Source organism: Lissotriton helveticus, chromosome 7, assembly GCF_964261635.1.
Source record: "Lissotriton helveticus chromosome 7, aLisHel1.1, whole genome shotgun sequence".
Classification (NCBI taxonomy): Eukaryota; Metazoa; Chordata; class Amphibia; order Caudata; family Salamandridae; genus Lissotriton; species Lissotriton helveticus.
Window position 1 is genome coordinate 1,599,185,435 of NC_136068.1, and position 14,641 is coordinate 1,599,200,075.

At 48.5% G+C, this 14,641-nt stretch overlaps 1 protein-coding gene across 2 annotated transcripts in view; it reads left to right on the top strand.

Moving 5' to 3' along the window:
• POLD1 (DNA polymerase delta 1, catalytic subunit) overlaps positions 1 to 14,641 on the top strand; it is a 493,173-nt gene that overhangs the window by 276,592 nt on the left and 201,940 nt on the right. For both annotated transcript variants that reach the window (XM_078655207.1, XM_078655208.1), the window contains exon 22: positions 46 to 148. In XM_078655207.1, coding sequence (XP_078511333.1) covers positions 46 to 148 — 103 coding nt within the window. The remainder of the gene's footprint in view (positions 1 to 45; positions 149 to 14,641) is intronic.

Consider the following 14,641-nt stretch of genomic DNA (forward strand, 5'->3'; position numbering starts at 1 on the left):
TGCAGAGAAGAGTTTTAAAGTCCTTTGTTTTATTTCTATTTACAGGATGCGAAAGCGAGATCAAGGAAGTGCACCAAATTTAGGGGATCGCGTACCTTATGTGATTATTGGGGCAGCCAAAGGCGTTGCTGCTTACATGAAGTCAGAGGTAAGAAGATATAAGCCTCACGATCACCTGCTGTCTTTTCTGCCCTTCCTTTCTTTTGTACCCTGTTTTCTCCATTCATATTTTTGCACATGACAATCAGTGTTTGCTGTATTTGAAAAAACCATATTCCTGTCACCAACTATCTAGAGTCTTATAGGCCCCAGTGTAGTCTGGAACACTCGCCCCGAGTTGAAAGATAGTAAAAATGTATCCTACGCAGGTCATCTTTATCAGAATCGTGCAATACGAGACTTTCTTAGGGAAAGACGGGGGACGCGAAGAATGTGCTAGATGTGCTGCTACTTTGTGCTGGTAGTGTGGTCGGAAATGTAGGAACCATGGTGGGCAAAGAGAGATGCATAACTGTAAGAAATTAGAAGCCTGGATGAAAAATGTGGTAGAGGTGCTTTATGTGATATAAAAGCCTGAGAGTGCGGAGACACAAAGGTCTTGGCAACTTCTGCAATCCAACAGAGATACCATTTAATGCAATCATTTTGTCTGGCCCTCTTGTCTTTACGTCTTAGAAGAACAAAAATGCTAACCCATATAATTTAAAGGAACGTAGGTACTCAATATAAAAATAACTGTTATTGCCAAGGTTTTATTAGTAGTTTCCAGTTTGATAACTTTATTTCGGTCAAAGACCATAAAAGTGCAATAAGATATATACAAGCACGACAATAAAACCATAAATACAATCAAGTTAAAAAGTTATTAAACGTTGAGTTATCAAAAGGTAAAGGTACAATGGATAGTTATGGGCCATTATTTCATACTGATAAAAAGAGATCTTCTCCGCCACATGCCATGTAAAAAACGGGAAACAGCAAAAACAATGGGAGGGGCAGTATCATAGGTTAAAACTCTGGAAGCTTGTGCACATTGTCTAAAACCCAGATTTTTACACAGTGGAAGGATCCAGCATTTCCGAATTCCACTGTATGCCGGACAGAAAAAAAGGATATGTACAATGTCTTCCCTCCAATAGTTACAAGCCGGGCAAATGGCCTCCGTCGAGTTTGTCCATCTGGATGTTAGTGCCCCTATCGGTATGGAACCATGCCTCAGTTGAATGTATAATTTTCTTGCAAGTGGAGGCTGCACCAGGTCCAAAAACACCTCCGTCCTGGAATCAACTTTCATCAATAAAAACTCTGTGGACAACCTGCCCAGGGAGGTCGAGCAATGTCAAGTTTTAAGGTTGTATGACCTTACAGCTGCCACTATTTGAGACCTTTGCGTCCTCACGCAGCTGTCTTCAGTTGCATCCCAAAGTTGGGGCATACCAATATGATGGAAGAAAGCCTTAACATGAACCAACCAGGGTATATTGTTATTCTGTAGCTGTCCCCAAATTGCAATGAACTCTGTTCTAAAAGATACAAGCTCCGGCACAGACCAGAGCCTTCTCCAATAGAGCAGAGGTCTTGCAGCTGCCAATTCATCAATGGGTTCCAAGCCTAGGTCTAGGCGTAGTGGTATGAGGGGAGTACTTTGGGGAAGGGCAACCAGGTGTCGCATGAAGGCCTGTTCAACCTTCAATAAATTATATACTTTCATGTGTCCCCAGAGTTCTGCAGCATACAAAGCAGCTGACCTGACCTGTGTTTTGTATATCTCAAGGGCTGGAGTGACAGGTTTGAAAGTCGAAGCTCTATGAAATCTACCTATGCCTCCCATAATCTGGGTCAGTCTCAGGGACGATTTAGAGATTTGGTGATCCCAAGTGAAATGCTCAGTTAATGTAACCCCCAGATATACAAAGGTCTTGACTCGCTCCAGGGGAGTTCCGTTCAGCGTGGGATTTGGGCGGGTGTGCCTCGGGGGATTGAAGATCATAAACTTGGTTTTCTCCAAGTTGACCTCCAGCCCCCGTGAGGCACAGAAGGACACAAACCCGTCCAGGACCTGTTGGATACCCGTTGTTGTTCGCGATAACAACAAAGTGTCGTCCGCGAACATCAGAGCGGGCACCCTACCAGTGGCCAGGCGAGGAGCATCGTTATCCCTAACGCCATTGAGTACATCTATCAGACCATTAACATACAGGCTAAAGAGGGTGGGGGCCAGTACACAACCCTGGCGCACACCCCGGGTAACGGGGAAGCGAGCTGATAATTCCCCGATCCTCCCACACCTCACCTGTGCATAATTCCCTGTGTGAAGTCTGATAAGGGCATCTAGTAAGTAGGGAGGGAGACCAAGCTCCTCCAAGACCGTCCAGAGCCTCTCCCTGGGAACCAAATCAAATGCGGCCCGCGGGTCCACAAAGACAAGGTAGAGGCTGCCACCCTCTACTCTTGCAGTTTTCCAGCATAGGACCTAGAGTCGGAAGATCTGGTCCATGGTCGAGACCCCTGATCTAAATTCGGCTTGGAGGGTGGTCAAAATGTTATTCTCCTCCATCCAGCCCAATAGTCTATCAAGTAGGATTCGCCCCATCAGCTTCTGGGTGGTGTCAATTAAGCTGAATGGTCTATAGTTGGATGGGGCGAGCGGGCAACCCTTTTTAAAAATTGGAACAATCTCGGCTCCAAGCCAGGTCTCAGGCATTGCGGAACCCTGTAGGACCGCATTGAACAAGACCATCAGGTATGGAGCCCAGATTTTTGGTTGGGAACGGAAAAGAACTCCCGGAAGCCTGTCAAGGCTGGGAGCTTTGTTCAGGAGCAATCTCTCGATTGCCGATTCAACTTCCTTAAGGGAGATATAATCGAGATTAATGGTGGTGATCCTCTCATGGGCACCCAATTGTCCCATCCGGTCTCCAGAGTCCCCGGCAGTCTATGCTCGTGCGGGGGGTCTGGGGCAGCGGGAACCTCAGGGGCTAGCAGGGTATTCTGACTTTTACAGAAGGAAACCTCGGGCCCCCAGACCCCCGGCAGTCGATGCTCATGCAGGGGATCTAGGGCCGTAGGAGTCCCAGGAACAAGCATAGTGTCCTGATTTTTACGGGTGGAAGCCCCGGACCCCCAGACCCCCGGCAGTCTATGCTTGTGCGGGGGGTCTGGGGAAACCCCAGGGAGTGGCATAATGTCCTGACTTTTACAAAAGGAAACCCCGGGCCGCCGGCAGTCAATGCTCGTGCGGGGGGTCTGGGGCCGTGGGAGTCCCAGGAGCTGGCATGGTGTCCCGGTTGTTACGGGAGGAAGCCCCGGGACCGGGGGTCCCCGGCAGTCGATGCTCGTGCCGGAGATCCCGGACCGCACAGGTCCGTAGGGGCGAGATCACTCTAGACAGGTTGTCCCGACCTTGGCACACGAGTGTCCCCAACTCAGGACTAGTATAAAGTGACTTAAAATGCATCTCCCAGACTATTGGAGCGATGTTCGAGACCCCACCGTCTCGCTCACCACCTGCTGAGGAGGTAACAATGGCCCAGAAGGTCTTAGAATCTTTTAGGAGGAGTGCCTGTCTCATCTCATCCCATCTGGATTCCTCCCACTCACTCTTGGCCCTGATGAGTTCCTTCTTATAGAGCAATCTTGAGGCTTGAATTTTTAAGGTATCCTTCGATTTAATTGCTGTAAGAAGGTCTTTCTTAGATTTCTTACAGGCATGGTCATGCCAAGGGTGTGTTTTAGTCCTACGCTGCTTCGTCCCACTAGCTAGATAAAATACATCCCCTAGGCTCTCAACTAACTTTCTGTGGGACTCTATAATCTGCCCATGGGAAGTAGCGCTCCCCATGTCACTTATAAGTGGGGTAGCAATCTGGTAGATTTCAGCAAGACGACTTGGAGAGTCCGCACATGAAGGCCATTTAACCCTTCTCCCATTGTTAGATATAAAATAGGATGGCACTACCATGTTGTGGCTAGGGTCGGGGTTAGTTAGTCCAAATGATCCAGGCTTAAGCGTCCGGACCAGCGCGTTGTGGTCGCTGTCGTGCCTTGGAATGACCCTAAAGTCTTTTAACCTGTCCCAATGCTTGGCATCCAACATGAGATAGTCAATGGTGGAAGTACGATTAGACTGATTATATGTAGGTAAACCAGAACTATCGTTGTTTGCCCTTCCATTGCATGCCCTCAGGGACATTGCAAGGGTCAGGGATTTGATTTGTAGAACTAGCGAGGTCCAGGCCTTTACCGGGGCAATCTTTGGGGCAGGAATATGCCAGAGAGCAGATCAACCTCATCCTCGTCGCACAACTCTGATCCACCCAGGGGCTCAAACTGGCAATTAAAATCGCCACCAGGGATTATCGAAGTTGTCGGGTCAAGTGTTTGGAGAAAAGGAGCGAGCGCTTTAATAGTGCTCGATTCCTTTCCATTCACAGAGGGCCTTGAGTAAATATTTATAATAGCCACACAGGATTTATCAATGGTCTTAAGTAAGACACATTGTATATCGAGTGATTTTGTATCCATATGGGTAGCCTGTGCATCTAGGTGTGTGCCTACCCATATGGATAGGCCGCCTGAAGGACGACCCTTCCCCCCCAGAAACTGCATAGATGTCATAGGTGGCAAAGCCGGGACTAACACTCTCCTCTAGGGACCAAGTTTCTTGCAACAGGCAAATATCATGTGTGGCCATAAAAGAAGACCACCCTGAATCAAGTAGCTTACTCTTTAGCCCGGCTACATTCCATGAAAGGATTTTTATACTTCCTTCCATGGCCTCTTTTGTGCCTTGCACATCCCCTAGTTCTAAGGGGAGTCCCTGGCCCAATCTCTGCTCTGCACAACACCCCACCCCTGTCACTGCATTGGGAGCGGAATTCTCACCAGTAACCGTTGGTAGAGTCTTCTCCTTGGTACCAACCCCCTCCACTAGATTGCCGTTGTTAAGTTGTAGTGGGGGAGTGCCTTTCGGGGTGAGTCAATCAACCTCCTCAAGGACACTAAACCTATTCCAGTGGGCTTGCAGTGGGTAGGTAGGAATAGTTGGAAAAATACCCTCCCCAAATGACTGCCAGTGGGGAATCCTATTAGGAGGCGAGTAGCGGTTTTCTAGTCAGTTGGGGTCTCCTATGAGAATTCAATTTGTGATTAGGGGTAGGATAGAAATAGGATAAGTGCAGAGGAAAAATTTGGGAATCTCTGTAGGAAGGGGCTTTACAGATGTGGTCCACAGCGGAGGAGTCCCTGAAATTAATAGTAACGACATCCCCTGCCACTGTTTTAGGGCCCCTTCCAATCCAATCTATTCTTCTCACTGCCAGTATTTCCCCCGAGATGTTTGGAGGCAAGGGTCTGTTTAGGTTCAACCACTGTACACACTTGTTATATAAGTCTGCCTCGTGTTCTCTTTTCCCCCCACTAAGGGCCGGGACACCCACTAAGGCAACTACATATGGTTGGGCTTCCGGGGGCAGGTTTATTGATGGCAATTGACTAGAGACTGCCTTGGGCACGAGAGGTCTTGGTAATGGTGCTGTGTTATTGGTTCCCACATTTTTGCCCTCTTTGTGATGACGTCTAGTTTTGCCATTAGGGTCTCCTGCGGAGGAATGGTGTGTCCTGATGTGATGGTAGTTAATGTGGGGGGAGGCACAGGGTTTAAAGGCTTAGCGGTGGTTGATGCTGGCCCTAAGTTTTGTTTCAATACTACTGGGGCAGTAGACTTGATTACTACAGAACATGGTGGCTTTGTAGAGGCACCTGAGGGTGTAGGGGGTGTCAATTTGCCTTGGGGATTTAATGTCTTCGTTGTCCCTGGAGTTCTGTTATTTAAGATGGAAGTTAGTCTGTCCAATTTTTACACCAGAGGTTTAATATGTGAGGCAATAGTTTGCTCCAGACTTGTCAGAAGATCAGCCACCATGTTGGTGACCCAACAAGGTATCCCTGTAGATGGATGGAAGGTGTTATCAGACGGGGTCACCAAGTTATGATTGGCCTGCTTCTTTTTACCCGTACTTTTAGGGAAACTATCCTTTTTTGTCTTGGGACCAGCTCTGCCAGATTTTAAAATTACCGCAGAGGGCGGGAAAGTCAAGGTGCAGAGTTGGTCGTCGCTATTAGTAGGGGACCCTGCTAGGACCTGTACTAATTCGACATCCACTGAGGTCTCAGCTGGCAACTGCGCACAAGGCAGCTCAGCGTAGGTAGATGTTAAGTAAGAGTCCAAGATCGTGGGATCGTTCGCAATGACTGAGTAATCCTCACCACGGTCTTTGGTTTATGCTGTGGGTGGGAAGGATAATCTTCTTTCAGTGTGTTCAATTGCATTGGCCACCACCCCTATAGTTTGTTGTAACATTTTATCAATGGCCGTCAATGTGGGCAGGGGCTGTGGTAATGTGGCCTGAAGTCTGGCTCCTGTATCTCTCAGAGCTTCCCCTCTATGGCCATTGATGGTGACCCACTGCCCATACTTGGTAGTATTTGAGGGCACCTGGATCTTTGGAACCATCTCCCGATCACCCAGGGACACTAAGGTGACTCCCGCCCACTCCCTCCCCTTAACTAAGGGCATCTCCTCCCCGAGCACTACACTAGCAACTCCCGGGGCCTTTCCTCCAGTGGGAGGGGGTGGTCTCTTTGGGCATTTCACGTCTCCCTTATAATGTCCCACACCACCGCACTCAAAGCAATGGACAACCCTTGGCTGCTGACTCTGGCCAGGATTAGGGTGCTTCTGCGGGTTAGCCTTAAAGTTGGAGAAGGAACTTTTCCCCTTAAAGTTATTTTGGGGGCCTTTGGAGAACTCCTTTTTCTTATTATCTCCCCCCTATTTCTTCTGGGGAGCGCCCTGTCCGGACTTCTGAAAATCTCCTCCCGTCCCCCTGGTGGACACTCAGGTACTTGTCCAAATGTCCGCCTCCTCAGCAAGCTTACGGGGGCAAGTAAGTTTGCTGTCTACCAGGTGTTGCCTCAGCTCGGGAAGACATTTCTCGAGTAGATGTTCCTTGAGTATTAGGTCGTACAACCCTCGATAGTCTTCCACCTCACTACCTTGGACCCACCCATCTAGGGCTTTCTTGACATAATCCAGGAAGTCAACCCAATTCTGTGAGCTCAGTTTGTGGCTGCCCCTAAACCTCTGCCGGTATTTCTCTGGGGTCAACCCAAACTTTCTGATGAGCGCCACCTTCATGGCGGGGTAATCTACCTGCTCCTCCCGGTCTAGGGCCAATAGGGCATCCCTACCTTTCGGAGGCATGTAGCGGTACAATCCACCACCCCAATGCTTCTCATGGATCCCATGGGCTCTTAAGGAGACCTCATAGGCTGTCAGCCACTTGGCTATGTCGTCTCCAGCGGTATAACTGGCGACCACGTCCTTGGGTAAATGAGGCCTGGGCTCCCTGACAAATTCCTTTGACTCAACACCCCGCGGAGTGATGTTACGGGCTTGGAGGTCGAGCTCTCGTAGATTGAGCTCATGTTCCATCCTCCTCCCTTCTCTCTCTCTCCTATCCTCCATCTCCAGCTTGACCAACTCCCATCTGAACTGTCTCTCCTCTCTCCTGGCGGCTAACTCGGTCTCTGACAACCCTCTTGAGGATACACTGCTACCCTCCCGTGAGGCTACCTTGGGGCTGATTGACATCTCACCCACCCCCAGGGGACATTCTGCAGTTACCTCAATGACAGTACCTCTGTCTGACTCCTCCTCCTCTACCGTTCCCTCCGGATGTGCTTCCACCCAGGCTCGCAGACTAGTACGGAGCTCCTCTCTTTTGGCCCCTCGCCTAACGAACACTCCACTTTCCTGACAGAAATCCTTGAGCTGTGCCACAGTATAGGTCTCCAGCTCTGACATTTCGAATTCCATCTTGTCAGTGAAAAGTGTGGACAACCACCCCAAAGTAGGTTATAAGGATATGAGACTCTGAGGGTCACCTCCGCCCACCTCCAGAAGAGAATTTGAAAAAAACAAAATGTTAAATCAGATGGCCGCTGGGAGAAAACTCCGGATGTGTACCTGTGACACACACTGAATTATTATGGGGTACAGAACAAGCACGGCTCGCAATCCCACCCGCTGCCACCAATTTTATGTTGGACCTGCGATGGGCAAGCCCAGCACAAAGGGGGGTAGCTTGGCTCAAGTGTCAAGGCAGTGAAGGCTGTAGTGCTAAGCCGGCTCTGACCCAATAATAACCCCCTGCACAGTCACACTAAAAAGAAGGACACCACACCACTGCTGTAGAAAAATACGATTCCTTTATGTAAAAGTTCTCTGCTTGTGAATAGGGATCAATTGGAAAGCACAGTTACATTTCACTTTTCACAAAACTCTGGGATTCAGGTTAAGAATAAATACAGGGAATAAATACAATACACAGGAATTCAGGAATACTGGTATTGCATAAATATTGAGAATAGCTCTGTTCAATAAATAGATTAAATAGCAGGCTCAACTGTCACCATTACATGAATTAAATACCACTTGTACATAGCGCATTACTTTCTAGTTCATTTAGTCTTCAAAACCACATTTCCATTTTAATAACGCTGCCACCAATTAGAGAAAGTCATGCAGTTGACTCTGGTAAGTAACACACTTTTAGTAAACGGTTGTTTACAGTACTTGTGGAGTTCTGAGTACTGCCTGCGGTCACACGGTGAGCGGGGACTCCTCGGGAACTATGCGCGTATGACTGGAAAAACAAGGAAACCCAGTAAGTCCTTCATTCGGCCCTACGCGGCCACCAGGGAAGGATGTCCGCTGCCGGTGGGGGTTGACTCGAGCCTGCAGTGCTACTGCGGGCTCCTAGGCGGCTCAGTTCGACGTCGCTGGACGGACGAACGGCCGCACACAGGGGTTCTTGCCTTCAGCTCTCACTTAACTCAATGTCGGGCACAGTTCCACTTTACCGCGGCGCACCAACAGAGGAATCAGATTTCCTCACAACGGCTGGATCGATTAGCGATTCAGTCGGGCACAGTATTCTCCTACGCCAGCATCAGGGAACTCACGGGCTCCCGGGACCTCCCTCCAACTTCCTCACACAAGGCTGGTCCCGCCCACGGCAACAGTTTCCCGGGTCTCGGAAAGGGCAGGGACGCAGATCCCGCCCAGTAAAGGCCGGCCTCTCCCCGCCCCGGCGCACCACCTCACCTTCTCACTTTGGGCACCAACCAGGAAGCGCGCAACGCCGGTGGGGCTCGGAGACGTCCGAGTCCCCCACGCTTGGCGCTACACGTGAAGGGGGCACAGGATGAGGTCACGGTCACGGCGATCGGGCACACGCCTAGCGACCCGACTTCTTCCTCAGTCTGACGCCACCGAGGGGGGCGGGGAGGCACACAAACTCGGCCACAGTCTTCTGGGGCACAGAGGCGCTAGCTGGGCAGGCGCTGTAGGCGCAAGGGTTCAAAATTACGCCTGACTGGAATGCCAGCCAGTATCCACAATATTAACCCTTGCCACACTACTGCCTGTACTCTCAGCCACCTCAAGGGTAAGCAGGGCAGGTGTCTTCTCTGGTGTCAAGTCAGGAATAGGGGTCACACCTCTTCAGCAGCTATCAGCATCTAGGTGTAGTAGTCTAATCAACTCCCCTCTCTCCAATAAAATGGCCGCCAGGGTCTGGGCTTTATATAGCCAGAGCCCTGAGGTACTGGCACCAGCCAGAAGGTTCTAGAACCTTCCCTGGCTGTGTCAATGGGTTGACACATTCTGAGGTGTCTTATGGTCACTCACAGCCACCCTACTGGGGCTCTGGAGCGGCCATTTTGTGTACCTGAAGAAATCTTAAGAATTCCTGTCAGGAAAGCGCGCCAACCAAAAAGGGTGCCAAAACCTCAGAAGGTCAGGGTTCAAGGAGGCTCCAATGGGAGTCACTCTCATGAGGAAAATATGTGTCCACCATTTTAAGGTTAAACACACACAGGTTGCCAACCTCCGTTTTAATGGCCACAGGTTTCGCCAGGCGCCTTGTACATAGGTGCCAGAAACCTTGTGAGCAACTGGGTGTCAAGGAACACCTAGCCCCATGAAACACACAAAAAGGTCCTGGTAGACAAATAAAAAGCGACAAATTTTGGGAGGTACAGGGGAACAAAAGAAATTATAGTGGTGAGGGGACTCTCAGAAGCAGACGGGTCCAACACCTACCCAAAGGGCTCATATTTGCTAAGGAACGGTGGCTCAGCTAACAACTATACAATAACAAGTCCCACAGAAATCAGAGTATGTACTCTCAGTCCAGTGATAGCCCAGTAGATCAGTGAGCGATAACTAGAAAGCAAAATGCTCCAAATAACAGTACCTTTGTAGTAGGTGTCAAAACCATGTAGACTGGGTTTTCGCTTGTAAGGGGGATGGCCCGTCCCGTCCCTCTTCGTCCCCGGATGGCCACAGACGGCCCGCCCTCTGCCCGGGCTCAGCCCAGCGTCGCCCGCGTGCGTCCCTCGACGCGGGGGCTCTCACTGTCCTAAGAGCACCTCCGGGGGCGGGTCAGGGCATTCGCGACTTCCTCTGGCGCTGGGGCCGCTGGGGGATGTAGTCCCCGTTCCTCTGAGCCGCGATGTCCAGGCGGCGGTCAGAGGAAGCGTCAGGAGTGCTGGCAGGCTGGGGAAAGCAGCAGGATTCGCTTGGACGGGGAGCACTGGTCCTCAGCTCCCCCCACAACAGCCCAGGTTCGTTAGACTATGGCCCCCGCTCCCCCGGGGCTCTCACTGTCCTAAGAGCACCTCTGGGGGCGGGTCAGGACGTTATCGACTTCCTCTGGCGCTGGGGCCGCTGGGGGATGTAGTCCCCGTTCCTCTGAGCCGCGATGTCCAGGCGGTGGTCAGAGGAAGCGTCAGGAGTGCAGGCAGGCTGGGGAAAGCAGCAGGATTCGCTTGGACGGGGAGCACTGGTCCTCAGCTCCCCCCACAACAGCCCAGGTTCGTTAGACTATGGCCCCCGCTCCCCCGGGGCTCTCACTGTCCTAAGAGCACCTCCAGGGGCGGATCAGGGCGTGCGCGACTTCCTCTGGCGCTGGGGCCGCTGGGGGATGTAGTCCCCGCTCCTCTGAGCCGCGATGTCCAGGCGGCGGTCAGAGGAAGCGTCAGGAGTGCTGGCAGGCTGGAGAAAGCAGCAGGATTCGCTTGGACGGGGAGCACTGGTCCTCAGCTCCCCCCACAACATCCCAGGTTCGTTAGACTATGGCCCCCTGCTTCGGGACGGGCGTGTATTCTTCTTGGAGTCTCCCTGGGCGTGGACCGTCACAGTGGGATTCTATTACAGGACAGGAGTGCATATTTATTTATTTTATTTTTATCATTTATAGAGCGCAGGAATCACCCCAGTCGGGGTATCTCCGCGCTGTAGCAGCCCTTGAGAACAGCCAGAATAGGTGGATCAGAACAGTGACGTTTTTAACATTTTTCTGAATGACAAGTATTTGTTACAGAGAAGGATGTCCCTGGAAAGTTTGTTCCAGAGTTGGGGTGGTAGGTAAGTGAAGGATTTGCCTCCTAATCGGGTTTGTTTTATATGCGGTACGACTAGGAGATCTTTGCACCCCGACCGGAGAATTCAGGGGGTGGGGGGTGTCTGACCAACTTGACAGACAGGTATCTGGGTCCCATTTTATTTAAGGCTTTAAACACCATGCAGCAAACCTTGAATTTTATTCTTTTACATATTGGCAGCCAGTGTAGTTTGCGGAGAAGGGGGAGCACTGGTCACTAAGTGGGCAGCCATATTCTGGACTACTCGCAGTCTGTTCAGGGAGGATTCATTAGCTGAGATCAGTAGTCCAGGCAACTCAGGACCGGTGCTTGTACCAGGGTTTTACGTGTGGAAGATGGCAGAGGGAGAAGACTCTGCGAAGCAATCTTAATACATGGACACAGGCCCTAGTGGCTGTAGTAGCATGCTCCTCCAGGCTTAGTTTGTTGTCAATTTGGACCTTTAAGTTCTGAACTACTTGTTTTGGGGAAGGGGCTAGGCCCAGTTCATCATGTCACCAGTTGGGTGACCAACTAGCTACTGCATCTTTGAACAACATTATTTCAGTTTTTTCTGTATTCAACATAAGTAAGTTGCTGCTCATCCATTCTGTGATTGTTTTCATACCCTCCAAGAAGGTGGCCTCAATGTTTGTGGAGCCTTTGTTGAAGGAGAGGAGTAGCTGTGTGTCGTCAGCGTAGGATAATGATATGAACCCTAAGTTTCTCACAAGTGGTGCGAGTGGGTTGACATAAATGTTAAAAAGAGTGGGGCTTAAGGATGAGCCCTGGCGTACGCCCTTTGAAACCGTGGTGGTCTGAGATTTAAAAGGGCCAAAGTTGACTGTTTGGGTTCTCTCCTTCAGAAAATCAGTCAGCCATTTTAGTGCGTTGTCCTGAATGCCTATGGCTCTTAGTGTCTCTAGCAGGATCTGGTGTGAAATATGCTGATGTTATTTCTTACAAGAAGCTCAGGGACGACAAATCCCTGACTTTAGTCGTAGCATCAATTAGAGTGTGGTGAAAAACATAAGAACTTAAGGGCATATGTATCAAGCCCATTTCCCGTTCGCAAACGGGCCAATTCTCAGAATCAGCCCATTTGCGAACGGGAAAAAGCCTTTTGGGATGTATCATCCCAAAAGGCCCTTGCAAAAAAGGGAATCACAAAATTTGCGATTCCCTATTTTGCAAATACATTTAAGGAATCGCAAATTGCGATTCCTTAAATGCAATGTAGGAAGCACCCAGGTTGTGCGATTTTTGGCTTACGAAATCGCAAATTACCACCAACTTCAGGTTGGTGGTAATTAGCGATTTCTTTGAAAAATGCACTTTTTGCAGTTTTCCAAGTGCAATGTAGCGCACATACATGCCCTTAGGGCATGTATGTTCACCACATGTGCACACATACATGTTTCAGGGGTGCAAAAGGGTGTCCTTTTGACACCCTTGAAATTGTATTTGCAATTTGCGAGTACCTAATGGGTACTTGCAAATTGCGAATAAGACCCATAGGAATGAATGGAAAGGTATTCCTTAATTGCGAGTCGCAATTTGCGAGTCACAATTAAGGAATATGTAGGAATCAATTATTATTGCGATCCTAAATACATTACGAATCCTTAATAGCGATGCGCAAAAAATCGCTATTAGAGACTCGCAAATCGATATTTTCATACGTATGCCCCTTAAATACCTACCAACTCCAAGTTTAGTGGAATATCACCGCAATGTACTTGCAATCCTTTTTTTTCAGTACAGCAAGTGTAGTGCAGAACCCACTGCGCTCTAAGCAAGTGAATGTATATATATATATAGTTCCACTTTATATATTTAAGCCGAGTCAAGTAAGAAACAATGGTTGAACTTGTGCTCTTGGCTTTATATATATATCAGTTGTGGATTTACTCATAGAAATAAAATTGTTGACGTTGTGGCCCTGTATGCTTTAGCTAATCAAGACAAAAAAGGTCTGGCTGCATCCTTCATAGAAATGGAGAGTACCCCATTAGATAACAGGATTACGTTATTCTGAAAAACATATGATGGCAAAAAAGCTTTGCAATACTAGCATCACACAAACTTCAATGTACTGTGGTAAGATATTGGAATAATTGTCTATAATAGATACAGGGATATTAGATGCCCATTTATCAAAAAAAGAAAAACTATCAAATCTAGTAGGACAATCAGATGCGTACATACTACCATTTAACCTGTCCCATGTTTTCTTTAGGATCATCTTCTGTAAAGTTAATTCTGCAAAAATAACATATCCCTTTGTCAAATTGCGTTATAGGTAAAGTAGAGCTCAGCATCTCATAAAACAACCCTGCCTAAAAGCGTACTAACCAGTCACGGTCACAGGCTTACTGAAGATAGTGGCCAGAACTACATTGTTAAATTGGCTGAGAAAGCCTTGAAAGTGAATTATTTCATGTAGAAATCTATTTTTATACAGAAGGGTGTGGCAATGAGAGCATGTTTTGCCCTAGATGTAGTAAATGTTTATAGGAGATCTTGAACAAATTCTTACCCAGTCTGTTTCCAATACCCTTTCACAACACTTTCCTGTTTGGCAGTGATACATACATGATGTATTCTTGATATGGAAGGGAACAGAGGAGAAACTAGGGAGTTCAGTGAATGACTTAAGGACCAGAGTCTTTCCATGCAGCATAGTTTTAACTGGCACCTCTTTCAGAACTGAACAAAATTTAAACTTTCATGGTTGAGAGAATCTCACCCAGGAGGCCAACAAAATCTGAACTCCCTTGCTCAACAAAAGTTTGACTTCCTGTGGTCCTCGAAATGTTATTCCCTGTGGTCTGAATAATCTTTACTTCCACAGTTTACACAGTGAATATTCATAACACTGGGATAAGCAATGTGGAAAGTGCATTGTTAGCCTTAATAAAAACACATGGTTAACTATATTGAATCCTGCCATAATTAGCACGATTGAAAAGCCAATAGTTTAAAGTGTTGAACATTCTATGGTTAACCATAACAGTCAATAGTTTTGAAATTCAGTGGTCCACCAGAATGAAAACCAGGATGTCCAGAATCTTGTGGTCTATAGTTTTGAAAAACTTGAACGCTGGAGAAACCCAGTGATCAATAGTATTAAAATAAATTGGATGGCAAA